At 47.3% G+C, this 27598-nt stretch overlaps 1 protein-coding gene across 5 annotated transcripts; it reads right to left on the reverse strand.

The window, feature by feature from the left end:
• Positions 1-27386, reverse strand: Deaf1 (DEAF1 transcription factor). Of its 5 annotated transcripts, none has more exons than XM_051193363.1 (12): positions 26944-27386; positions 24132-24229; positions 23109-23238; positions 22703-22849; positions 22059-22198; positions 21430-21495; positions 17324-17468; positions 16784-16912; positions 16079-16207; positions 12019-12266; positions 6172-6258; positions 1-427 (listed from the first exon to the last, which is right to left on the reverse strand). In XM_051193363.1, the coding sequence occupies exons 1-12, from the start codon at positions 27230-27232 to the stop codon at positions 323-325; spliced, it is 1713 nt and encodes a 570-aa protein (XP_051049320.1). In that variant the 5' UTR covers positions 27233-27386; the 3' UTR covers positions 1-322. The 5 variants fall into 5 exon arrangements, with proteins under 5 accessions (XP_051049320.1, XP_051049319.1, XP_051049321.1 ...); XM_051193362.1 differs by having other exon boundaries at positions 6172-6261; positions 26944-27385; XM_051193364.1 differs by having other exon boundaries at positions 6172-6261; positions 17324-17450; positions 26944-27383.
• Between the last annotated feature and the right edge of the window lie 212 nt (positions 27387-27598).

Consider the following 27598-nt stretch of genomic DNA (forward strand, 5'->3'; position numbering starts at 1 on the left):
TTTGTCAGGGTGCCGTCCAGGTAGGGGATGGGGGCTTTATTTACAACCTTATTAACAGATACAACAGATATGTACAAGTGGCATAGGGCACCCCCATGGGTCCAGGGGTGAAAGAGCACCGTGATAGGTCAAGGGCCCTGGGCTGTGGCAGAGTACCCCAGCATTCCTTGGTCTCTGACAGGAGTTCATTTCCAAGGGCATAGTCTCTTTGTTAATAACTTGTCCGGCAAGTTTCCCATGGCCCCACTTCTCAGAAACCCCCATAGTCATCAGAGGGCCTAAGCTTGTGATGGCTTCACAGTAGAGCAGGAAGCAGCCTGGCTCAAACAGCAACTTTTTCTATTACACTTTCTTCAACATGGACTTCATCAGCCTGGACAGTGACAGCTGTTGACTGGCCACAGATATGCTGATGGTCTTTCCAGTCCTGGAAGGAAAGGTACCCATGTTAGCAGAAGGAGCAAAGGGACCCACAGAGCAACACGTCACCTGTGGATGGGCCCTGGACTTCACTGTGAGGTGGCTGTGGACTGTCAGAGTGAAGGAAGATTCCTGTCAGGGCCTGTGTGTCACCCTCTGGGGCCGCTGGAGAGCAGAACAAAAGGAATGAGCTTATATAAGGAGACTGAACATGGTCATGCATCCATGTATTTCTGCTGTTGGTAGATTTTTTTTTTTTTTTTTTTTTTTTTTTTTGGAGACAGGATCTCGCTATTATGAGGCTCTGGCTTTCCTGGAATTCACTACACAGAGCAAGTTAGTCTCAAACTCAGCGATCTTCCTGCCTCTGCCTCCTGAGTGCTGGGATTAAAGGTGTGCGCCACCACACCCTGCTGCTGTTAGAATTTAAATGACAAGTTGGACACAGTAGTTCACGCCTGTAATCCCAGCATGTGGGAGGCTGAGGCATGAGAACAGCCACAAGTGAGACCAGCCTAGGCTAACAATATAAACAAAGAAATAAATATATTTATATGTGATATTGTCATCCATAGTGGTATTCATAACTGTGACAATGACACAGAGGGAGAGAGAGAGACAGAGATGCCTAGGAAAGCAGAAACAAGCATATCCTGAAAGTGAGGGGTTACCTCAGAAAAAGCCCCAAGTGATAAAATCCACATAGCTGTAGCAATGTGGGTCAGCAAACTGTGTGCATCAGACCCAGACAAACACCAGACCCTGGCAGCCACCTACAAAACCAGACTCTGTTCCCCATAACTGGTATGAACTGGCATGGTGCCTTGGAGCAATGGACCCAGGGAATTCTAGATGCTTTCTTCTGTGAGGTGAACAAATAAGTTCCCCATAGATGAGGAAGCTCAATGCCCATGACAGTGTCTACCCTAAGCAGCAAGCAAGCCTCCATCTAGGTCTTTTAGCAAAACTGCCAATATCCAAGACTGATTCTTTGTTGTTGTTTTAGTGTTTTGAGACACAGTGTCTCTGTGTAACAGCTTTGGCTGTCCTGGAACATGCTTTGTAGACCAGGCTGACCTAGAACTCAGAGATCTGCTTGCCTAAAGGTATGTACCACCGCCACCCAGCAAGACTGATTCTTGAAACCTCAAATTCTGAATAAAAAACAAAAATAAAACAAATATAAACTATTCTATCTTAAACTCATTGTTTGAAAAGCCAGAATTAGCCTGGTGGTGGTGGCTCATGTCTTTAATCCCAGCGCTTGGGAGGCAGAGGCAGGTGAATCTCTGTGAGTTGTAGTCCAGTCTGGTCTACAGAGAGAATTCCAGGACAGTAAGGGCTATACAAAAAAAGAAATTTCTCAAAAAAAAAAAAAAAAAAAAAAAAAAAAAAAAAGGGAGAGGCTGGAGAGATGCCTAAATGGTTAAGAGTACTTGTTGTTCTTCTAGAAGACCCAAGTTCAATTTCAAGTACCTATACTGGGTATAGCTGCTTGTTATTCCATTTCCAAAGGATTCAAGACTTTCTTATGGTCTCTGTGGGTACCACTTACACACCCCCACGTACACACTCCAATACGATAGCAGTTTGGAGGCAGAGGCAGGCTGAGCTATGAATATGAGGTCAGCTTGGCCAGGGCTACACAGTTGCTGGAGAGATGGTTGGTGTGGTGATGGTGTTGTGAAACAGTGAGGACCAGAGTTTGGATCACAGCATCTGTGTAACAACCCAGGTATCCTTATACATCTGCAACCTCAGTTTCATGGGAAGTAAAGGCTGGAGGATAGCTGGGCTTGCTGGCTTCCAGTTAACCAAGGAAAAGTGCAGGGAAAGGCCCTGTCTGAAAAGAATAGGTAGAGAGTAAAGGAAGACAGGCCCTCTGGTCTCTCAACATGCACCAGCACACATATGTGCATACTCATAGATACACATACAACAAACAATAAACTTTTTGTTGCCTTTAAAAAAAAAAAACAAGACTTCTCTATGTATGTAGCCTTGGCTGGCCTGGGACTTACTATGTTCAAAGCCTTACCAGGCTGGCTTTGAACTCATAGAGATCTATTTCCTAAGTGCTGGGATTAAAAGTGGACGCCACCATACCTGGCACCAACATCATATACTTTTATTTTTTATTATTTTTAAATTTTTTTGTTTGTTTGCTTTTTGTTTTTCGAGACAGGATTTCTCTATATTGCTTTGGAGCCTGTCATGGAAATGTAGACCAGGTTGCCCTCAAACTCACAGAGATCCTCCTGCCTCTGTCTACCGAGTGCGGGATTAAAGGTGTGCGCCACCAACACCCAGCTATAATGGAAATTTTTAATCATTGTTTTAAAAGTATATGTAGCGGGAAACAGACACACCACATTCTAGTTCACGGAGACAGGTCCTATTGTGTGGGCAATGTGCAGATGTATGTGCTGAGGGTGCAAGCTTCTCCTAACCCTCTCAGCTGGTGGCTTCAGGTGCATCCTGTGGCTCCTGAAGGTGCCTGCATAGTTTCTGTACACAATCTGCAGATTTACACACGTTCTTTCCTGTATATGCCAAGCTCAATATAACTCAAACTTCAAAATTAACATGCTTTCCGAAAGTTAAGATGTCACACTGGGAATGGTGGTGAAAGCCTATGACCTCAGCACTTAGGATACCATGACAAACAGGAACACAAGTTAAAGGCCAGCCTGGGACACATAGGAAACACTGTATCAAAAAAGAAAAAAACAGCCTGCCATAGCAGCATATACCTTTAATCTCAGCACTGCAGAGGCAGAGGCAGGTGGATCTCTGTGAGTTTGAAGCCAACCTGATCTACATAGCGAGTTCCAGGGCAGCCAAGGCTACACAGAGAAACCCTGTCTTGAACCCCCCCCCCTCAAGGAAAAAAAAAAAAAAAGATTTATTCATCATTTTTATTTTATGTATATGGGTATTTTCCCTGAACATATGTCTGTGTACTGTTTGTGCGTTGTGTTCATGGAGGGCAGAGGGCAGAGGAGGGTGTCAGATCCCTGGTACTGGAGTTAGGATGGTTGTGAGCCATCATATGGGTGCTTCCAATTGAACTCAGGTCTTCTGCAAGAACAGAAGTGTTTTTAACCACCGAACCATCTCTCCAGTCCCCTATATTCATTTTATAGCAATCCAAATGAAGAAGTTGCACAGGCCTTTATCCCAGCACTTGGGAGGCAGAGGCAGGTGGATTTCTGAGTTTGAGACCAGCCTGGTATAGAGAATGAGTTCCAGGACAGCCAGGGCTACACAGAGAAATGCTGTCCCACCCAAAACAAACAAACAAAGCAAAAAACAAAAACAAAAAGAAAGAAAGCTGGAGTGTTTGTCTTTATTGATGAGGACATCAAAAGAGGGCTGAAATCCCAGCATTTGGAAGCCAGAAACAAGTGGATCTCTGTGGGTTCCAGGGACAGTCTAAAAAGCAAGTTCCAGGACTTGCTGGTATGCAGAAAAACCCTGTGTATGTGTGTGTTGGGGGAGGGGGGGTCAGGGGGTTGCTGACTTAGCAATGTGGCTCCAAAAAATAGAATCTCTCATCTAGATAGTTCTAGAATCAAAACCCTGCACGAGACAAGGTCTCTATTAAGCCTGTGCCAACACTTGAGGAAGTTTGTTGGTAACCTGTGTGCTATGATCTCTCTCTCCCAGTGGCCCTGGCTCATGTCCCAGCACCCCCAAGTAACAGTGGAACAACTTGGCTGAACTTTTCTCAGTGTAAAAGCTTGTTAGTAGAGTTTAGGAGGCAAAATTGTAATTTTGCTCCCCAGATCTCTGGCACCTTGGAGACAAGGGCAGCTGCAGAGATGACCAGAGAACACAGGCCGTATTGTCTCTTTAAACCCTAGAGGCAATGGCTCCTGTGTGCTCACCAGGAATCCACCAGGGTGAGGACATCACTCCTTCCTTGTGCCATGAGAAGCTCTCTGAGATACTTTTGGACCTCAGGCTGGGGGAAATGTCCACTTCATAAGCTTCCCTTTATGGCTATCTTCCCATATCCATTCTGTTGTTAGCCTGTCAGGTTTTGGCAAGCCGCAAAGCCATGGGTCCTTGTGGGAGATTCTGTCATCAGACCACCTTGAACCTGCAGTGGCTACTGAGCATGTGAGTCAGTCTGCTTCCCTAGTCACACACCTAGACCCACCCAAGGGTTCAAGACTATTACTCAGAACCCGTGCCATGGACTCCAGGTGACTGAGACACCCTCCTCATCCCTGAGGACAAGTTGGTTCCTTCTGTTTATGTTCTAGAGTGTGAAATTGAGGGCCCCAGCTTCCTGCCATTCTGAGCGTTGGGTCAGAGATTACAGGAGTCCCTTGCCCAGCCTGGATGCCAGCATCTCGTCCTCCTCACAGCAGCCCCAGATAATAAAAATGAGACTGAGTCAAAGAGCACACACTGCTTTTGAAGCATGGCCATTCCTTAGAAAGACACACGAAGGACAAGAACACTGTTGCAGCTGTATAGATGAGACAGTGCAGGCTCAGGCCCCCAGCAGGTTGAGAGCCACTCTAACATGCCCATCTACTCTTAAATATCACAGACAAGACCCATTTGCTCCACAGTGGAACTCAAGGTTCCCACATCTTCAAAAGGTGCACTAGGCAAAAAAAGAAGTGTCTAAGTCAGTAGAGCACAAAAGACAGAAATCACCACTCGGAGAGAGGAGAGGCCAGAATGGTGGCCAGAGTGCCACACGCTCCATGGCACTTTCTAGGATAACCATGAGCTGATAACTGGAAAAATAATGAGGTTACTAACTGTTCCAAAGTGCTTTTGGTAAGAAGTGTTAGGCATCCGATGTCCTAAGTATTTGACTGACAGTCCACGGGCCATCTGTGCCCTGTGATAACTAGGAATGCAGCCTGACACAAACCATAAACTTATTTAAAACATCATGAAAATTTTTTTGCATCACTCCCATTTTGGTAACTTGATTATATAGTTCTTGAGTGCGCACTTTGTAGTTGAAAATGTCATGTCCCAATTAAAAAAAAAAAAATTAGGTATACAAAAACCCCTCTTTAATGCCTAAAATCTAAGCACTAGAGTAAAGGAGGCAACAGGATCAGGAGTTCAAGGTCATCTTAGGCTACATGAAACCCTGTCTAAAAAAAAAAAAAAAAAAAAAAAAAAAAAAAGAGGGCTGGGGGCTGGAGGTGTGGTTCAAGTGATAGAGTGCCTGCCTAGTTTAAGCTCATTCTTGACTACATATGGTGTTCTAGGCCAGCCTGAAATTCAGGCTGTCTCAAAGAAAAAAAAGGAAAAGCCCTCCAAGATAATATAATCAAAGACACTGTGGACACATTCTTACAATGCTCTGGGAGGCCTGCTGCACTACAACATGGTGAGAGGCTCTCAGAAATGGAGACCCTATCAGTGGAGCAGGTCTTACCATGGGCACACAGATACACAAGTGCCTGCTCACCGCACAAATGCAGCTGGGAGCCTGCAGAAAGAGGAAGGTATAGTCCCAGACCCAACAAGGTGTATGGATGGGTGAGGGAGGGTATGGGGACTCTGAAGAGACTCTGTCCTTTTTCAGAAAATCCAGCAGGTAGCTCCAGGCAAGCCACTGCCCTGGACACTCTAGACAGATGACAGCCCTGAAGCCAGCAATCTGGCCCATAGGTACTTGGAGTGAGTCCACCTGTCAGGGCATTGTACAGGACATTGGACAGAAGGAAAAGGCTGAGATAATGTAGGCATGTAAGTAAGCAGGTACAGTACCTTGCGTTGGCAGAATGTGGAGCAGTAGTTAACCTTGTGGCAGCCGGTACACTCACTCATGGCCTCCCGGCCACAGTTGACACATGACTGCTGCAAGAAGGGACAAACCAATATCAGTGTCACAGCAGGTGCTAGTCTCCATGGCAGCTACCAAGACTAAAAGAAACACTAGGCACACCCTCATGGGACATGTCCCTCTCCATATTGTTCAGTTGTATAGAACTGGCCTCCTCCCTTTATCTGAGTTTTCCCTGTACCATGTACCAGAGCATCGGTGTCTAAGCTCCAAGGAGATTGTCTTGCAGCCATGTGGGTATAGAAAGCCTCATTTGAGGACGTTCTCAACCCTTGGGCACACTTCGTGAGTGCTTGAGGACCAGTCTACAAACATGCAGCCGAGCCAACGTTGAGCATGTCAGGGTCTCTCTGGGCTCCCTCGAGTGTATCAACTAAGGTATGGAGTTTGGATCCTAGCATCCCCAGTGGTGGCCCAGGCTTCCTCCATACTGACATTCAGAGTCATTTCATTAAAACAATACTAATTGCCCATTGTTTGATATATATATTTTTAAAGCTACATTAGTGGGGGACAGCTACTAAACTGAGGTACTGAACACAACCTCCCAGACAGCCCTGAGCACAAAAATGAGAACGGCAGTGACAAAGAAACTCAGTGCAGAGCTGGCAGTTGCGTTCAGAGTGATGACAAAGGGGTTATGATTGACACACTCATGGAGGACAGCCTGTGACCGTCACAGGGACCCTTTGAACTAATTCTGCAGCATTTCTGAAATAATGGAAGATGACCCCCAAGATCAGTTTGCTTCCTCAGAAACAACCTCCCGCCAGGCCAGGAGAAGTACACATACACCCCAGTGATACATACCTGTTTTGCCAGAGTGACCTGGAAAAGCCCCTTCCCAGAAAGCTATGGAAAGCCTTAGAACCAGTGAGTGGCTTTCCATGAATGACCTCAGCAGAAAAGGACCATCACAGTGATCTTCAGTAGAGGCCACAATACTGCCTCTGGGGCATGTGGTCCAAGAGCAGGCCCACATATGAGGCTGTAGTACGTATCTAGGGCATCATGGCCCCAGCGGCATGGATACCAACTGCCAACAGGCAGGGAGTTCTTGGCCTCTGCCTCAGAAAGAATGAGTACCTAGGCTCCGTGTCCACTGGCACAGCACCCAGGCCAGCTCCAGTGTCACTTACAATATGGCAGGAATATAAATAATGAGCAGCTATGCCACCAATGGCTCTAGGCACCACTCATTTCTAAATTCTACAGATTGCACATCACAAGTAACTGAGCAATTTCTAACAAAAGATCCAAACAAAATGAAAAGACTACCTATGAAATGCTCACTAATTCTGAATCATTCAAGGAATAATATCAATAATGTATTTGCCATTGGTTCTGCAAATTAAGTCTGACTTGAACGCAGGAGCTGCACATGTGTGGGGTGGTTCAATGCCTCGTCCCTAAACACAACTATTTGTAGCTAGCCTGGAACTCACTTCACAGACCAGGCTTGCCTCAAACTCGGAAAGCCACCTGTCTCTTTGTTCTCGACTTCTTTGAAGGCTTTCAGTTTTTTATTACATTTATTTTTATGTGTGTGTCTGAGCATGTGGAGGTCAGAACAACTCACAGGAGTTGGTTCTCTCCTTCCACCTTGTGGGTCTCAGGGATCAAACTCAGGTCAGACTTGGCAGCAAGCACCTGTGTTAACCTTACTAGCTACTTTACCTCTTTTAAAAAGTAAGTAATTCCAGTCCATTTTCAGTGTGAGATGCATTGGGCTCAGCAGATAAGCAGGAGGCACTAGGACCCTGTCATCCCTAGCTGGCAGCTGCTGCCCGACTGTCTAGGTTCTCAGTTCATCCTAGGCTTAAAAAGTCACAAGCAGTCTGCTATGGGACTGAGTCCATGGATCATAAAGGAGGGAATCTTGAACCCCAGGACTTATACTAGATAAGGCTTTTTTTTTTTTTTTTTTTTTTTTTAAGACAGGGTTTCCTGTGTAACAGCTCTAGCTGTCCTGGAACTCTATTTGTCTATTTGTAGACCAGGCTGGCCTCAAACTCACTGAGATCCACCTGCCTCTGCCTCCCAAGTGCTGAGACTAATGGTATGCACCACCACAACCACCTAGCTGGGGAGCAACTAGGCAATTTAGAGGGAAGCAACACCAGACACTAGAAAGAGTGTATCTCCACGGAGGGCCCAGCTAATGATTAGTTCAGGGTGTAGTGGTATCCTGCTGCCTGGCAATGCAGTGATAGCACCTAGCTTAATCCATCCTTTGACTGACCAGATACCTGTCATGTCCCTCTCCCATCCTCCAAAGTGAACTTTGTTTGGGAATTTCCCAAGAAGACAAAGGTCTAGGAAAAACTTGGTTCAGGGAAACCTGGAAACCTGTGGTACCTATTAGTTGAGTCTTTGCACATGGCACTGTCCTTTTAGAAGTCTCATTCAAGTTGCTCTCAGCATATCGTAATCAACTAGCTAAAGTGTAAATATAGAGAAAAATAAAAATGCCCTGGGCATAGGGACAGGTATTTCAGTTCCTTGAAGCTGAGGTCCCCTGCAGCCGAAATGGCTAAACTCATTATTAAAATATCTCTGCGTTTTCTTTCCCACAGACCTGTGTGAAGTCACACCCACAGAGACATCCACATTATCAGGAGCAGAGAAATGCAATCAGAACTTATTTGTTTCTCACACCTTGATCCCAAGGTCTTACAACTAAGATATAGATGATGGCCCAGAGAAAAAAGACACTTCCCTCCAGTGCAAGTCTCCGCAAACCTCATGCACCCCTCGGATCTCTGACCAGCCCTGCTTCTGCTTAGACCCTCAGATATATCTGCTCACAGCACCCCAGTGCAGCACCCCATCTCACCTCTCCTGCTTGTGAACGACCCCTCACCATGGGACAAGCTGCAGGTAACATGGTGAATCTCAGGAGGAGCACTTCCAATTGTCCTCAGAGGACACAGATAGGATGCTGCACCCCCCACCCCCACCAGCTTCAGAAGTGCAGTATGCGTCAGACCGGGGTAGAGTACACTCTTCCTTTCAGACACATGCAGGCAGGATTCCAAAGGCTCCTTGTCCAGCACCATGGCCCATTCCTTTAAGGCAGCAGCTCTACTTCTGCAGGCTTGGCCTCCACAGGTTACACAGAGGATGAGAGGGAAGCAGTGGCTGGCACCTGGGCATTGGAAGGACCTGCCAGAGCCTGGCCTACATGTATGCCTGAAGCCTGGGAACCGAGAGCAGGACAGCTGCATGCAGGCTGCAGGCTCTAACGGATGGGTGAATGGGCCAGTGGACACTCATCCTGAATGGGTAGAAGCCTAGAGGTTGTTCCTACAGTGTTGGTCATGCACATGCCCTCTCAGCACCACTGATAGGGCATGTTCCAAGGAGCAGGGGCCCAACAAGTGAAGCAACAGTCACAGAATAGGAGACTGTTCCTAGACAAAGCAACTGAGATAAGAGGGCAGCCTCAAATCCACAAGTTTATCAGAAAGCAGGACTGCCAGCAGGCACAGACCAAGGGGTTGGATTAAGAGCATTTAATTGACGGCAAGGGCAAGTGAAAGCACCATGTATTTCTCTCCCCAGCTGCTGCCTACTAGATACCAAATTGAAACCACTGGCAAAGACCATGGCTGGCTGAGCTGAACTTGCTATGTAGCCCTGGCTTGCCTTTAACTCATTCCCTGTTGGGATTAAATGTGTGCACCACCACCACACCTAGCCTTTTGTCTGTGCTGGTCTATCCCCTGGGCAGGTATACGCATTAATTGTCTCACTACCTAGTTAGTCCCTATGGACAGCTCCTTCCTGAGGCCGAGGCCAACATTTCCAGGCTGTCCCACTGCTGTACAGCCAGGTCCCTTCAGGGACAGGAGCTTCTTGGGGACTCAGGGGTGAGCAATGGCATCTCTGGTGGGCAGCTAGGAAGACAGTAGTGGAGGGCCCTGCTCCTACTCTGGGACTGTCTACTCAAGTGAATATTAAGTTCATTCTGTACAAGGCAAGAACAGCCCTCCCTCGTCGGAGTGAGCAGACGGGCCTTCACCGGGGCCACTCTTGTACTTGTACCTATGAACTGCTCAGCAAGTGGGCAAGGGCTCTTGGATGCAGTGGTTGATATAACACCCTGCAGGTACTCAGCCAGCTTGGCTTCTGTTGGATGCAGTGCCCTCAACAGGCAAGGGCATCTGCTTTTCTGCCTGTTTAGTCTCTGTAGATCTAATTACAGACACACGCATGCAAATTTCTCATACACACATACACACAAAATCCTGGAATGACTTGCTTCAGCTAGACTAAATTTGATTTCTTTTAAAATTCCGAATAAAATGTGAAAACTGCCAGCCTTAGGACCCCTCCAGCTGTGTTAACTCTGCATTCTCCCCTGAGAGCCCCTCAGGGAGGCTTTTCAGCTTGTCCTAGTCCATGTGCCCCAAGTTGAAAGGCTTCCAACATTGGTATTTCCACTCAAGCACATTGTTTGACCTCTGAACCTCAGTTTCCTACCTTGTAATCCAGCAGACTATTTGCAAATAAGACTTTGATGGCATGAGAATGTTTTTTCAGAGAGTATAGGCTCAAGGAATGCAAACTCATTTTAATGCCACTTGGTGTGTTTAGGTGTTAAGGTTTCAGCCAATCTTTCAAGAAAATTCACATTTAGCTGGGCGGTGGTGGGCCAAGTACTCAGGAGGTAGAGGCAGAGGCAGAGGCAGGCAGATCTCTGAGTTCGTGGCCAGACTGGTCTACAGAGCATGGCACCTCACAACTGTCTGTAACTCTAAAATCTGACACCTTCTCACAGACATGCATGCAGGTAAAAACACCAATGCCAAAAAAACAAAAAAAAAAAAACCAAAAAAAACAAAACAAAACATAGAAAATCTTCAGCTATTTGAGAATCACACATATTTCTAAGTGACCTAGATTAAGTGTAGAAGCTGACCCATATTAAGCTGTCAACTAGTTTCCAGCAGATCTCTGAGTGGTGAGAGGAAACTCTTTTCCATAATTGCTGCTGGAATAACTGGAGAAAGACAAGCCTCAAAACCCACAAGTGCTGTGTTGAGGAACAGAAACAAGACATGAAGGAGGCACACTGCTCGGCCTCTGTGCTGGTGTGCAGCATCACAGGTCAGTACTGACCTCAGACAACAAAAATCAGAACCAGTGTAAGAACGCCGGCCAGGATGGCACTGGGAGCCACTGGGGTGGCCATCCTCAGTGTGATAACGTTTGCCAAAGCTCATGGACCCTTTGTACTGTGGTTGAATTTTACCTTCATTTAAAAACAAAAATCCAAAGCACACAGAAAATGTTAATTGTCATTTATCTTTGGGAAACCGATGTATGGGATACATCAGACCCTCGTGGTAGAGGAAGCTGCAGGGAAACATAGTAGTCACAAGGTCACACCACCCTCCATGGTCAACAGGAGGCAGGGCATTGCAACAGATGGAAACTGTGTGTACTTATGCATCAAAGCCACACCAAATGACACTTTTCCAAAGTTCAAATATGAGACATGTCTTACTACTGAATGTAGAAACATCTATGAATAGCATGCATTCAAAATAATGGCTGGCATATATAAAAATGTCTTCCCTGGTGAAATGTGCCAATCTTACACAAACTGTTTTATTAGTGTCTGCTACCTTCATTTGCTATTATTTTTCAGATCTCCCTTGTCAGGGACAGTGGGGTAGTGATGTTGGTGAACCAGCACAGGAGTCATGTAATCCCAGGGACAGGGGAGGATAATGGAAACAGCTACAGGTCTGAGCTCACATTACCTCTTTCCGTTCTGCATCAACCTGCATTCTCGCCTGTGTCACAGCAGCCTCCCTGCAAGAGCTCGCCTGCTTGGCTTGTTCGAACAGTGTCTTCAGCTGCTGGGCTGTGCTGAGCAAGGAGTTGACCATCTCTTCCAGGTACAGCCAGCTCCGCTGTTCTGACATCTCCAGCCCACTGACCACGGTGGGAGAGACAGCTTTGGTGGGGGTGGAGGGTGGCACAGCCAGGGCAGGAAGGGATGTCAGGACTAGAATGTAGAATACGAGAGGAACAAGGGGTTAGTGACTTCCAGCTTCATTCCAGCCTCCGGTGTAAGGACAGGCAGGCAGCGAGGGACACACTGGTGACGAAAAAAGTGAAGAGAAAGAGGAAAGGGCCCTGTCTCTACTCCTTGTTCACATCCCCACATGCCTAACGTTGTCAGCCAAAAGCCCTCCCCAAGGGCCAGTCACTTCCAATATGAGACCTAGAGCAAGCAAGACACTCAGGAGGGTTAGCCAGGAAACATGGAAGGAAACAGCCACAGGACAAGCACTCGAAGGACAGGGAAAGGAGACTCAACCACCACCACATACAGGAAAAGCAAGGGTCACCTGGAAGGTCTCTCTGGAGTCTTCAGTCAATATGGGGGTTAATAAGGACAGTGGGAGTCACGATTTTCATGACTGGACAGAAAGCCACCAAGACAGAGAGAAGGGACCAGAGCGTACTGTGATTTTATACTCACTAGACACCGTGAACTCCCCCTGCAGGTAGGCCTAGAATATAGACATGTGTGTACATGCAAAGTGCTTTCTACCTTAGTATACCTAGTAGACACACTCTTAAGAACCATGAATACCAACATGACATGGCTTCTGTGGGTTGCTGTTTCTACTGCACAAAGCTTCTTTCCAGTCCTCACTGTGAACTGTATAAGGCACACAGTCATCACAAAGCCAGCACTCAACAGTTCCAGGCCACGGTGACTTAGGCCTGGTGCACCTTTGGCTTCTGAAAGGTAAGAGGAATGCAAAACTTGGCATGAGGGCTGGTAAGATTGCTCAGTGAGTAAAGCACTTGCACACAAGCACAAGAACCTGAGCTCAAATCCTAGGAACTCTGTAGAGGCTAGATGTGATAGTGTACACCTGCAACCCCAGCATGCCTAAGTCGGGATGTGAGGTTAAGGCAGGAGATTCCACCCTGGAGTGTAAGCTATCCTGGCATAGGTAGTGGGAAAACAAGAGACCTTGTGTCAAATAAGGTGGAAGATGAGGACTGATACCCAAGGCTGGTCTCTGACCTCCACATGCACATGTTACAGTGCACCAAGACATCATATGTCCAAACTCACATACATACAACTCCAGCACTCAGGAGGCAGGTGGATCTGTGAGTTTGAAGCCAGCAAGTTCAGACCATGCTAGCCAGAGCTATCCAGACCCTATCTCAAAGTAACAACAAGAAGGAACACACACACACACACACACACACACACACACACGCACGCACGCGCGCGCACACACACACACAGAGAGAGAGAGAGAGAGAGAGAGAGAGAGAGAGAGAGAGAGAGAGAGAGAGAGAACAAAAGAAAGAGAGAAATGAAAACTTGGGATGATCCTCAAGTGTCTGGTAAGGCAGAAAGTAAGAAAGTCTCTGTGATGAGGGGCAGGTGAACACGGGCCACCTATGGGCTCCTGCTGCCTGCTACAGGACTCCAAGTCAGGGCATATGAGCAGCAATCAGAAGGGCAGCAGTCATGACCCACAGGTTAAATCAGGAAGCCCCATGTCCAACCCTGTGCAAAGTGTGGTGAGGCACTGTAGACCTTTGTGGACTCAGGAACTCCCATGTGACTTCCCGGTCCTCACTCAGGTGTCATGGTTACACTCAGCAAGAAGAGGACAGGGCTGGGAAGACACAGCAGCCCCTATCCCAGGTCTGCACCACCACTGACAAAGACACAACAGCCGGTGCCACAAGAGCCACAGTACCAGGGTAAGGGACATTCTACATGACAGCTGTTGGTAACCTCCAACAAGGTAGGTGATACGCCAAGTGTTAAAGGGACAAAATTCAGGAAGCAAGTCACTGGGGACCACCAGTCACCAGCTCATGGGTGACTAGTAAATGCCCACTTACTTCATTCTTGAGTTTCAGACAGGTGCTTCAATTAAAGGCATGGCCTCCCACAGGTTGGCCATACCATCTTGTGAAAACGCTGTGTGGGCGTTGGTACACACCCTTGGTTCAAGCATTTGGGAGACAGAGGCAGGCAGATCTCTGTGAGTTTGAAGTCAGCCTGATCTACAGAATGAGTTCCAAGACAGGTTTGAAAACGACAGAGAAACTGCCTCAAAACATTACATCAAAAATATTTAAGAGGATAAAGTTCTTTGGGTTTTATTTCTAACTTTTTTGAATATTTGACTTCATTTTCAATTTTTTTGTTTTGTTTTTGGTTTTTCTGAGACAGGGTTTTTCTGTGTAGCCTTGGCTGTCCTAGAACTTGCTCTGTGGACGGACGAGACTGGCCTCAAACTCATAGAGATCTGCTTGCCTTTGCCTCCTGAGTGCCAGGATTAAAGGCATGTGCCATTACCACCCAGCCAAAACATTATTTTAATGTTATAAAAAGCCTGTGGTTTCCTGCAAGCTGAGTGCCGAGATGAGCAGGAAAGGACACAGTCTACCCAGGGCAGGACAGAGTCCAGCCTGCAGCAGAGGCATTTGAGGAGACTGAAACCAGTTGGAAGAAGTGGAATGTGTCTTAAAGGATAGAGGAGCTCAGATACACAAAAGGGAAGATAATGCAAGCCAGGCACATGCCTGCCTGGTGGCACACTCCATTAATTCCAGCACTCAGGAGGCAGAGGCAGGTGTATATCTGTGAGTTCAAGGCCAGCCTGGTCTGCAAATCCTACTAGTGTCAGGATGGCCAGGGCTGTTACACAGAAAAACTGTCTGGGGAGGTGGGGTGGAGAGAAAGATAATGAAGCAAGCAAGCAAGAGCGGGGAAGGAATTTTATTTTATTTTAGTTTTAGCTCTTAATAGACAAGTTTTTCATGCTGGAGAACATGATGAGTATAAAAAACAAATGTTCATCAGCAGGAGACAATTCAAGTAATATTTTATCCATAAAATGTACCTTTAAAAAGTACACTGACATAAAATTTGCCCAAAATGTGCTGCTAAGTGAAAACCCAAGGTCAAGCTGCCCACACAGAGAGGCCATCTCTGCTCTCAGCTAAAAGAACGGAACACAGATACTGGCACAGTTCCTGTGGTGGTTTGAAAGAACATGGCTCCCAAATAGGTGGTGTGGCCTTATTTGAGTGGGTATGGTCTTGTTGGAGGAAGTGCGTCACTGTGGAGGCGGGCTTTGAGGTCTCATATATGCTCAAGCCACACCCACTGAGACAGTTCACTTCCTGTTGCCTTTGAATGGAGATTTAAGGACTCTCAGCTCCAGCACCATGTCTTCCTGAATGCTGCCTTGCTTCCCACCATGACAATAATGGACTAAACCTCTGAACTGTAAGTGACCCACCCCAATTACATGTTTCCCTTATAAGAATCATCATGTCTCTTCACAGCAATAGAAACCCTAAATAAGACAGTCCCTCACATCAGATATCAGCTTGATCCAATTCCATGGTTTGTCAAGGCAAGGAGACAGCCTGCTCACACATTTCTGCTGGGATGGACATGACAAGAGCAACATCAGGTCATTTCAGACAATATGGAAGTAGTCTGATACAAACAAAAGAAGCCTTACACATACATGAACAGCATGGTTGTGTCCAATAAAACTTTATTTACAAACAGGCAGAAGCCTGGACCTTGCCAGCCCTAACCCAGCACTTCAAGAGAAAAAATGAACACATCAGCACAAGCCCTACTTCACTCACAGGAAGCATTTCTGAGGCTGGGGCATGGATCAGAGGTAGAGCATTTGCCTAGCATGTATGAAACCCTGGGTTCCATCTGTAGCATGACAAAGAATAAAAATCAGACCAAACCACAATTCTGAGGACAACAGCTTGCACACACATGGATTCTTTTATACTCACCAATTTTGGGATGTGATGTTGGCAATGCAGCTTCTGGAAACGGGGCAATCTGGCAGCTGTCCTGATAACCAGGGTAGTGCGGTTCAGGGTGGCCAACCCTGCAGGGGGGCTGCACACCTGCCTCTTGCACTGTTAGTGAGAGAGAGGCAGACATCCTCAGCACCTTGCCATTACCACACCAGGTTTAATTCCAGGTGCCTATAACTGCACACTCAATACAGAGATACTATCCCTGTGCACTTTGAGATAATGGCATATTGGGAATTAATTGGATGAAACAAAAGATAACATCATGCACTTTGCTAACAAGACTCTTAAACTATTTAAAACTACACATGACTGGAATTGTTTCTAGTGGCTGGCATCAGCTTAAAGCAACATCAACAAATGCTACCAGCAGGGTGTTGGTGGCGCACGCCTTTAATCCCAGCACTTGGGATGCAGAAGCAGTGGATCTCTGTGAGTTTGGGTCCAGCCTGGTCTACAGAGCTAGTTCCAGAACAGGCTCCAAAGCAAAAAAACCAAACCAAACCAAAACAAAAATAAAAACAAACAAACAAACCCCCAAAAACCAGCTCTGTGTGTTGGTCACAGTGCTATTCTCCATTACCCACCAATCTCCCACCAAGGGCTGTGTTGAGAAGCCAGGTGACAGGGACTGCAACAGGCATGGGGACGTATCAGGCAGATACTGAGACAACTTACCTGTGGCTCCTGCAAAGACATCACCTTGGGCCGGGCTCTCAGAGATGACAGCAGTGGCCTCTACAGTGGATGCTCGGTCAAAGGTTAGTGCTCCAGAGGTAGTGATCTGTCCTGAGGGTGTCACAGTGACTGGGAAGGCAAAAGGCATTTTACTCATGTCCAGGCCACGCAACTGGGCCTGAAGCATGCACTGCTCTTTGCCAAGGTGCAAGCTTCAGAAAGATCCCAGAAACTAGGCCAAAGCAGACACAGTGACATACCCCCCCACACGTGGTATGACACCAGGAAGCCCGTGACATTGGCACCTAGGGGAGGGCGCCAGACATGGCAGGACTCAGGCCTGTATCCACACTGCCAAGTTTAACTGTGGGGTCAGGGAATAGCACTTCAGCCAAAACCCAAAATGTAAATTAACTTTGAAATACATGGCAGTTTGAATCAAAGAAAGAGATTTTGTCAGACTGTCTCAAATGAGAGTCCCTCCGTTGGGCTAAGGTGGAAAACAGGACCTCAGCAAAGCATTGCTTTGCTAGCACTCACAGGTGGTGGCTGCTGTGGCAGGAAGCAGCGTGATATTCTTGGGGGAATCCTTCTTGACAGGAGTTGTGGGCAGCTCATTTTCTTTCTTACGCCTTTTGTAAGGGACGAAGAGCCTGACTGGGCCACTCTGGGGAGAAAAGTAAAGCTGACCAAGGACAACGTTTGAGGATTGACAGTGCCTGCTTCCCACACTTTATCAAATGAGTCTATTGGTACTGCAGAATGCAGAAGCCCCCTTGAGCCCTCAAAATGGCAGAGAAGACATTTTCAGAAGAAATGCTGCCAAGCAAGAATATGACCTTCACATCTGGAGCTTTAGTTTCTTAGACGGAAGGAAGTGGGACCAAGTAAAGGAGAACAAGGAAAACCACGGCCTGAAATAAAAACCATCCGCAGAGAGGAGAGTCACTCAGAGCCATCTGTAGACACAAGGAGCACTGGCAAGTTGGCATGGTACAGGCCTGTAGTCTCAGCAACCAAGAGTCAGAGGCAAGATGATGCCATGAGTTCAAGTCCAGCCTGGATTATAGTGTGAGACCCTATGTCAAAAATAAAAAGCTCAAGCTGGGTAGTGGTGGCACAGGGCTTTAACCCCAGCACTAGGGAGGCAGAAGCAGGTGAATCTCTGTGAGTTCGAGGCCAGCATGGTTCACTGAGTGAGTTCCAGGGCAGCCTACAAAGCTACAGAGAAACCCTGTCTCAAAAACCCAAACCAACCAACCAACCAACCAAACAAATAAATAAATAGCAAGCTCAGGGCAAGGAGTAATGGCACATGCCATTAACCCCAGCATTCAGGAGGTAGAGGCACGTGGATCTCTGTGAGTTCAAGACTATCCTTATCTATATAGTGTGTTCCATGATATCCAAAGCTACATAGTGAGATCCTGCCCTGAAAAAAATAAATACATAAATGAAAATGAATGCTGGGCAGTGGTGGCACACAACTTTAATCCCAGTACTTGGGAGGCTAAGGCAGGCAGATTACTATGCATTTGAGGCCAGCCTGGTCTACAGAAAGTGTTACAGGACAACCAATGCTACAAAGAGCAACTCTGACTAAAGAAACCAAAAGAAATAAAAAAAAAAAAAAAAAAAAAAAACAAAACAAAACTCAGTGGTGGATGACAGGATTTGCCACCAAACCTACCAGGACTGAAAACCTGAGTTTGATCCCTGACTCCCTCCCACATGAATCATTAACTATGACATGCACACAAGACAATCTGGCCAAGGTACTTCTTCAACTGAGATTCACTCTTCTACGTTTGTTAACAAAAATTATCCAGCATATGCCTCCACCTGGTGAGCCCTGTCGTCGTCACAGGTGTGTGTAATTTATGTGGTACCAGGGCTCGAACCCAGAGGCTTTGTGCATGCTGGGAGGACATTCTACCAACTGAGCTAAAGCCCCAACCCTTCCCTCCTCCTTTATGCGGCACTTCCCCTGGCTACGGCTGTTATTTGCTGTTATGTTGTGTGGTCTATGCTTCTTGCTCATCTCCATGTCTTAGTTTAGTTGAGAACCAGACCTTATGGGCGACACACTGTGGCAGCAGTGGGTATTGACAGCCATCATCCCTGGCTTTCTGCTCTCCTGTTTGTTGGAGGCCAGACTGTCTGGCTGAAGTGTCACGTGCAGGGTGTTGTAGTCTCTGAGAATTCAACCTGGGTATGCAATTGCCTCAGATAAAAGTAGGCCTCTGACTGGCTGGTTCTATTGGCTTCTCTGCTAAGCTGTTGTCTACAGTAGGGCTACAGCAGGGTTCGGGAGTCCCTGACAGATCCCTAGGTCAATTATTTGACAGGTCAATCTACAGCTCTTGGAAGGCAACCCTCTGGGGCCTGCTCTCAGTTTGAGCAGGCTTTTCCTGGCTGCTGCTTTTCTTGACTCTCTCTAGCTGATCAACAGCTTCTTTCTCTGATGTGGCTACCAGTCTTCCCACTGCTCCCAGAACATTCTTGGCTTTGGACATTCCTATAATCTCTAAAACATAGTCAGTTCATTAGAGGACCATAGTTCACTATCAGCATGGTAGCCCAGCTGTGTGAAGAGGGGTTAAGGCAGGACCCGTCACAATTTAGAAACTAGCCCTAGAAACAAGCTCAGCTGAAGGTACCAAGCAACAGGCTTAGCCAGCCTGATACAGAGAGCTGAGGTAAGGGTTCTTACCCTAGCACTGGTTGGGAAGTCACTATAACCCACAGCTGTTAGGTGAGCAAGGCTATAGCCTACCCCTCTATGAGGAAACCTATTTCTTGATAGGGAGCTGAGGGAGAAGGACCAATCTTGAGAGGAGCCTCTCTCAACTTGAGCCAGAGAATACCTGGCCTGCCTCTTACAGTTGTTTTTTTCTTTGGACTTGATGGGTCCCTGGGGACAATCTCCAAAGATGTCAAATTGCTGTCTTCCATTTTTCACCACTTACTTCTTTGGGGGGGGGGCGTAGACTAGTGGAGCACCTCACATCCCCTAGTGTAATGGTTCTCAACCTTCCTACTGGAGTTAGGAACTTTCTAACACAGTTCCTCATGTTATGGTAACCAACCATAAAATTATTTCATTGCTACTTCATGACTTAATTTCGCTCATAACAGTGTTATGAGTCATAATGTAAAATATCTGATATGCAGGATACCTGATATGTGACTCCTGTGAGAGGATCATCCAACACTCCCAAAAGGGGCTGTGACCCACAGGTTGAGAACCGCTGCCTTAGTGGAAACTAAAGCTTAAAATCCAACAGAGTCCAGTCTGCTGAGTGGCATTTAAACATTGCAGCTTTGTTCCACATCTTAGAAGCTCTGGGTCTAACCCTAGGTCACAAAGACAGCCCCATGCATTTCCTTCTAAGACGTCACATCTTTTGCTTTCATGTTTAGACCTTTGCTACAACTTGAATTCACTTTTAGCCACAGTGTAGTTTGGGTCAAAGCTCACTCCTTGCCCAGGAACATCCAATGGTTCAGCACTACATGTTGGAAACTTGGGGTTGGCAGCTGGACTCTGATCAGTTCCCAAGAGGTCTCAGGTCCTGCTGACACACTGTACTGATTACCACAGCAACACAGAGCTCTTATCAGCCTATGGCAGGGGCTTGGCGACTTCAGACTCATGTCCTGAAGCTCTTGAAAGACTAATCCCCTCACACTGCTCTGTGACCCCACAGGACCTCTGATAGTCCCATCTACTAATTTTTGTTTTCATGATGTTTACAATTATATTATTTTCATTAACTTTTTTATTGTAGAATCATAGTAAAATTAGATAAATTGGGCATGATGCAAAGCTTTTAATCCCAGCACTCAGGAGGCAAAGCCAGGCAGATCTCTGAGTTTGAGGCCAGCCTGGTCTACATAGTGAGTTCCAGGATAGCCATAGCCAAGGCTACACAGAGTGCATCTCAAAAAAAAAAAAAAAGGCTTAAATATACTTGGTATTTAAAGGCAAGAATATAGCATCTCTCTCTGTGAGTTCAAGACCAGTTCAAGTGCCAGGACAGGCTCCACAGCTACAAAGAGAAACCTTGTCTTGAAAAACCAAAACAAGAATGAGGAGCTATTTCAAGGATATTAAACGATCTATTCACAAGGTAGAGGTTTTTGTTTCTTGGTGTTGGGGACTGAATCTAGGATCCCTCACATGCCAGGTAAGTACTCTATCACTAAGCTACATCCCCACCCTCTTTTAGTTTGGGGGATTAAAAGTATATGCCACCATGGTCTTGTTTATCTTTTAGTTTTTATTTGAAGTGTTCCACTCAGTTCAAACCCAGGCTGGCTTTGAACTCAATCTATAACCCAGGCAGGTCTTGAACTGTCAGTCTTCTTGCTTCAGTCACCCAGTAGCTGCAATTTAAGTTTATGCTACCAGGCCTGGCTGGTCACTATTATGACACAACATTGAAAACACAGGACAGGGTGGCACATGCATGTTCACTATGACCACTTTAATTAAAAGGGGATGCTTTCCCATTTCGGTGTCCTGGACTTCCTACAGTCACCTTCTCCCCAGTGAAGGCAGCAGCCTTCACAGATGAAAGTACCTGAGAGAAGGAGGGACAGAGCTTCCACAGGCAGGAGGCACACAATACCTAGTGACTTACTAGAGTCATGTCATCACAACAGGCAGCACAGGTACAGGAGGCAGCATGGGGGTTCAAAATACCATCCTGAAATATAGAAGGTGCTAGAGGTATTATACAGGTATAAGATTATATAGGTAGAAATTAGGGAGTCACCATACCAGGAGTTGTTCAGTGCTAGATTGCACCCCCAACGCCAAGACAAAAAAATCTGAGCATAGAACACAATCATTTCTGGAAACTTCTTGTCTACACAATGCCCCATTGCCAGTAGGCTTTATTCTCTCACAGTAGGTTTTATTTTCTCACTTACATGCAGGCAAAACATCATATACATAAAACAATGAAACTAAAGGAAAAACATTTCTTCCTTGTAAGGAAAATGGAGCAAAAGGAAGGCAGTGTGGTCAGGTGCTGTCAGTCTGACTTCCTCTGTCTTTATTCTCATGTGTCTGATGTATCCCTTTTCTGTGCCTACTGTGTCCCCATAGCAATGCTCTGAGTCAAGGCCAGCACACACCCAAGAACATCAAGAGGGCAGGTAAACCATTCCGGTCATACAGTGAGTACACGTCATCAGACCCTCTCTGGTGCCGTGTTCTGGGCACTTCTTACTGCTTATCCTAAGGCTCCATGGACCCAGTACATACCTGGATGAGGCACTGCAGGGGTCTGCCTGCATAGCGGATGCTTCTCTTCCAATCCTTGCTGCTGGCTCTTCCTGCCATGGCTTCAAACTCAGTTGGGCTGTACCAGTTTTCTCCCTGCTTGATACACCGACCCCGCCCACCTAGAATGAAGGGGGCTGGTCTTTAGAATTCATCAAGGCCTGCTGCTGGCTTACGTCTTGCTGACACAGGTTCCTCCTACTGCTTTTTTTCTTTCTCTGCACTGCTTGGCTTGATCTCACCTACCCTATGGTCACCCAATAGGGCTGTCGGGCAAGTCATATCAAATCAACCGTCCATGGTCACTACAAGCATCAACTCACTTCAGGAGGTCTCTGTCACCTGAGTTGTCTGAGATGACTGGGGAATATGGTTAAGTTCTGCCTCTCTCCTACTCCCTCCCCCATTTTAGGGACAACTATGACCCTGACCTTGTCCTTAGGCCTGTCCCTGCCTTGTGTCCTCTATGGCCTAGACTCCAGTGGCCAGGGCTGGAAGTCACTCACATATAAATTTCTTCTAACATATTTACACATGGCAGGCTTCCTTGGCCCCAGTTTACTAAGAAGGTCACACAAAAGAACAAAGTCTTAACACGGAATGCTGGTAGGCAAATGCCGCCTCACCTGAGCCAAGCCTGCTCTTGTAGAGCGTGCCACTGATGTTCCGACAGCGTACTGGTAACTCACTGTCATACACTGAAGGGTCCCAGTTGTACTTGGTGCCACCTTTCTCCTGGCCAGGTGCTAGTGGGGTAGGAGGAGACTGAGGACCTGGGCAAAAAGAGAGGCTATGAGGATTAGAGCATAGTGACCCAAACAGCCCAGGATGTTCCATCCCCAAACACAGAGCCCCTCACAGGTATAAAGGAGAGCCCTGAAGGGTACTGCCACCCTTCAACTGTGGGCAGCATTCCTTCTCTGCCTGGAAATAATTTTTGCCTTTTCTACAAACTTCTATTTTGTTTTCAAATTTACCACTAAGGGGAGGAGAAAAAAAAAAAAAAAGCCTGGGGTCAGGTGCTGCGGGTACCTGGGGTGAGAGGTGCTGTTGGGCCCTTCAGCCCAGTGGTCTCCACAATGCTCCCATCTGTGTGTACAACTATTAGCGTGGCTTTCTCAGTGTTCAGGCTGTCCCCGATCTGCAGGGCTGTCCTTCCAGACTAGAAGGAAAGACTCTTGTCAGCTCTAGGATAGCCAGAGGCACATTACTTGACCCAATGGAATGTGGCCCTACTGGAAGACTCTCACCACTTATCAACAAGATAGGATGTTTACCCAAGTCCACACATCCTCTCCACAGACATCCCCAAGGCACACAAGGGCAGAACCAAGAAAAGCACAAAGGCTACTAAGTGTCTGCACACCGTCAAAGCTGAAATATTCATACACACAGCTCCTTTCTGGACACTGAGCAAGTGTGCTTTGTCTAAAGAATGTGCCCACTTTATGAAGGCTTCACATAGAAAGCAGGGTGGTGTGACAGACCCCAAAAAGTCTGGTTATGGACACAGGTGCTATTGAAAGAATCTTGGATGCTAATGCCTACAGGAGTGGACAGGAGGAAAGGACTAATGGACTGTAAGCCTAGGAGAAAGGGGCAGGGAGGTCGAAAGTAGTGACTCTTCCCGTGTCTATGGATCTCAGCATACTGCAAGCAAAGCCAGGCACTGAGAAGCTCCATTAGGTGCTGAGAGCACCCTGAGCTTGGTGGAACACAAGCTGCAAGGCTAGCTGGCATGGAGGATGGCCTGACCACAGCCTATGTGCTCCTCATAGCTCCCTGCCTAGGTTTATACAGCACCTTTCATGTTGGTGACCCAAAGTGAGGACAACATCCTAACTCAAATTGGGTCTCCTGCTTTGCCTAGTCCGGCCCTGAGAGCACAGGGAGGCACATTTCCCACCCACCCGGGCTCCCAGAACAGCAGATGCTCACCCATATCTAAACACTGAGAGGGTCTTGAGAACAAGGACTACCCTGGTGGGCTGTATAAAGTCAAAGGCTCTGAGGACAGTTGCCAGGCACCCTGAGTGACACCTGAGAACAGCTTACCAGGACATGTCCTGATATTGATGCCGCATTTGCCACTGATGTTGTGAAGACGTTATCTGCAGAGGACCCCACATTCGCCACAGTGACCGTGGTCACTTCTACAACAGAGTGGAACAGAACAGAACTTCACACATGGATGAAGGAAGAGCACAAAAGGCAGAGGTCTTGTGAGCTCTGAAGTGCTCCCCATGGGAACAAGCACTCCGCACACATATCTAAACACTTCTGTTGATGTTCTGCTGACATCTCCTCCGGTCCAGTCTAAAGTACTTGCTTTTCCCAGAAAAGGGGGACAATCTACTCTTTCCCACTAAAGCTTTTCACATGCTGCAGAGATATCCACCATAACCTCTCATGCCTATTTCACCACTGGCCTTTCTCCCTTTGCAAAGCAGCAAGTCATAGGCCTGCGACACCACCTTGATGATCAAGACACAGCAAACTCCAGTCCAGCCTCATCCCTCTCCACTGCCATAGCTCAAGGCCATCCTAGTATTGTGTGTCCACTGTCTGAGATCTCCAAGCCATCCTTCCCCAGGAACTCTTCCTCCTGAAAAACATGTCACACTACCACAGCCAGCCACTCCTGCAATTGAACTTAACTCTGTGGGGCAGACAGGACAGGTCTATCAGCAGTAACTTCACAGAGCAGCTCCACAAAGATGTGTCATGTCCCTGAGGCTTCCCAGCATAAATGCCACTAGGTTCTTCTGTATCCTGCAACCTGCAACTATGTATCCTTTGCAGTTGGTCTTCCCAAGCTCTACTATAGGTTCTGTCTGGTACCCAGGAAAGCTTCTGGCATATGGGAAGTACTCAAAGATGCAAATTGGAATCTTGCCAGCCCCATTAACCCAGCCCTGACCAACCTGTACCTCTGTACCTGTTTAGTTCATATCAATTACCAGTCTATATGTGGGCACACCTAATTCATCCTCAACTCTGGTAGCACTGAGCCACCTGTACATTATCTGCCTCCAGAAACTTAGAACAAAAAAGTAGGAATGTTCTGATACATAAATATACAACTAAAATTCTGATACACATACACCCCACAGATGCAATTCTCTAATGTCACCATAGACAATATCTTATTTCTTTCCTGAACTCAGAAAAATATATACAAAAAGGACAAAAACTTCAAGGTCCCAAATCCCACTATCAACCCAAAATTCATGGATGAAAAAAAAGCACTAAAAACTCCGAAAAGAGCTGGTCAGTGGTAGAGCCAGCGTTTGGGACACACAGACGGGTGGATCTCTGAATTTAAGCCTACCTGATCTACAGAATTTCAGGACTGCCAGGGCTACACAGAGAACCCTGTCTTGAAACAAACAAAAAAAAGCTCTAGAAAAGGGACCAGAAATGGCTCAGCAATTAACAGTACTAGCTGCTTTTCCAAAGAACCTGGGTTCCATTCCCAGCACCCACATGATGGCTTACAACTGTCTATATCTCCAAGCACAGGTACACAGATATACATGCAGTCACACATATTAAATGAATAAACTTACTTGTTTGTTTGTTTTGTATAGTCCAGGATCTCCTGGAACTCACTATATAAGCCACACTGGCCTAGAACTAACAGAGATCGGATTGCCTCTGCCTCCTGAATGCTGGGATTAAAGGCTTACACCATTACAGCCCAGCTGAAATTCATTTAAAACAACAAAAGCCAGGTCCAGGAAGGGACCAGAGAGAGATGGTTCAGAAGTTGAATGCATATTGTACTTGCAAAAGACCCAAGTTCGACTCTTATCACCCATGTTGGGTGCTCATAGCCAAGTGTAACTCCATCTCCAGGAAGAATCTGATAACACAGGCACTTGTAATCACATACACATATCCACATACACACATAAAAATATTATCTTAAAAAAAAAAAAGAAAAGAAAAGCTCCAGGAGGCTTCCTTCACTTCCTTAACTGGATCTAGACTTCAGGCAGACAAGAGGAACCAAGGTCTCTCCTCCACCACTGTGCTCCAGTCCTAATTCTCTGAACAAACACCCATAGTTGATGTACCTAAGCTCTGATGTACCCTGAACAGAATCCCAATGCAAACCTGCAAAGCTTCATACTGGAAAACACCTAACAATCTAAAAAGCACTGCAAAATGTGATGAAAAGCTGCCTGCCTTGGAGGACTCTCCTAGGCCCTTGTGCTCAGGTCACACTTGAACTGGCCTTTGGGTCAGACAGGTAGATCTACCAGCAGTAATGCTGCTGACCAAACCTGGAGTCCTGAAGCAGCTTCAGACAGAATTTATATCTGACCCAATCTGTACTATCATCTGCCAGGAAGCAGCAAGAGCGGACAAGGCAGGTAGTAGGTAGGTATTGAGAAAGTTCCAAAACAAAAGGATAAAAAAAAAAAAAAAGGAAAGAGAAGAAAAAAGCACAGAGAGCCACATACAAGGGAACAAATATGTATACAGTGTTGAACCAGGCTAGTGGAGTGCGCAAGATGGGTATACAGGGCATTGTGAGATGCAGGGCAGGGACAGAGCAAGTGTCCAAGGCATTTATGCAGTGCATGGGCAGGTGCAGAGTAGGTTTTCAGGGCATTGTGAGGTGCATGGGCAGGTGTGAAGTGCATGGACAGAGCAGAGCAGGTGTGCAGGACATTGTGAGGTGCACTGGCAGGGCAGGTGCTGGGCAGATGTGCAGGACAGGTGGAAGAAAGCCTTTCCTGTGAGACAGATGCGCATGACAGATGCATAAAGCATATGGGAAGGGGCCTGTTCGTGGTGCATATGTTCAGGGCTTGTACGCGAGAACCCGGTGAGGCGCGAGGCCGGCGGGCGCACTTGCCTGCGAAGGCGGCGGCGGCGGCAGCTTCATCGGGGCTGGGCAGAGCCTCGGTACCCATATCCATGTGCCCAGATTCGGCCGCCATCACCGCCACAGCCGTGACCCGCCGCGTCTCGCGCTCCGCCTCGGAGTCCGCGTCCTCTTCCGAGTCCTCGTCTCTGCTTAACACCGGCTCCTCCGCCTCGCTTTCTGCTGCGGCCGCGGCCGCCGCCGCCACAGCGGCCGCGGCCGCCACCGCTGCCGCCTCGGCCAGGCCCAGCTGTTTTGCCGCCGAGTCCGAGTCCTCCATACGGACTCCACCGAGTCCGCCCGAAGGCGCCGTCCGGGACCGCCCGAAGCGCCAAGCGCCGAGCCCGAAGCAGGGCCCGAAGAGGCCGCCCGAGTTGGGCCGAGGCCGCCCGAAGCCACCGCCCGAGCAGCGACCGAAGAGGCAGGCTGACGCCCGCCGAGCGAAGCCGAAGCCGCCCGCCGAGGAGAGCCGATGTCCCGAGTGTAGAACCGACAAGTTCCGATGTCTCCCGAAGTGAAGAGTCGCGTCAGTACGAATAGTCCCGAAGTTTCACGAAGGCTTACGAGCGTTTCTTCCTCGCTACCTAGAAGGCTGGTCTGATTGTGGTCACCGGCCGATAGGGCTGGTCGGCTCTGGGCAGTTTCT

This window comes from Phodopus roborovskii, unplaced genomic scaffold, assembly GCF_943737965.1.
Source record: "Phodopus roborovskii unplaced genomic scaffold, PHOROB, whole genome shotgun sequence".
In the NCBI taxonomy this organism is placed as follows: domain Eukaryota; kingdom Metazoa; phylum Chordata; class Mammalia; order Rodentia; family Cricetidae; genus Phodopus; species Phodopus roborovskii.

Coding starts and splice junctions, on each gene's coding strand:
- Deaf1 (XM_051193362.1), bottom strand. CDS start 27,232: ATGGAGGACTCGGACTCGGCGGCAAAACAGCTGGGCCTGGCCGAGGCG. Junction 24,230..26,943: donor CGCCGCCGCCGCCTTCGCAG/GCAAGTGCGCCC, acceptor ACTCTGTTGTAG/AAGTGACCACGGTCACTGTG. Junction 16,913..17,323: donor TGCCACAGCAGCCACCACCT/GTGAGTGCTAGC, acceptor TTGCCTTCCCAG/TCACTGTGACACCCTCAGGA.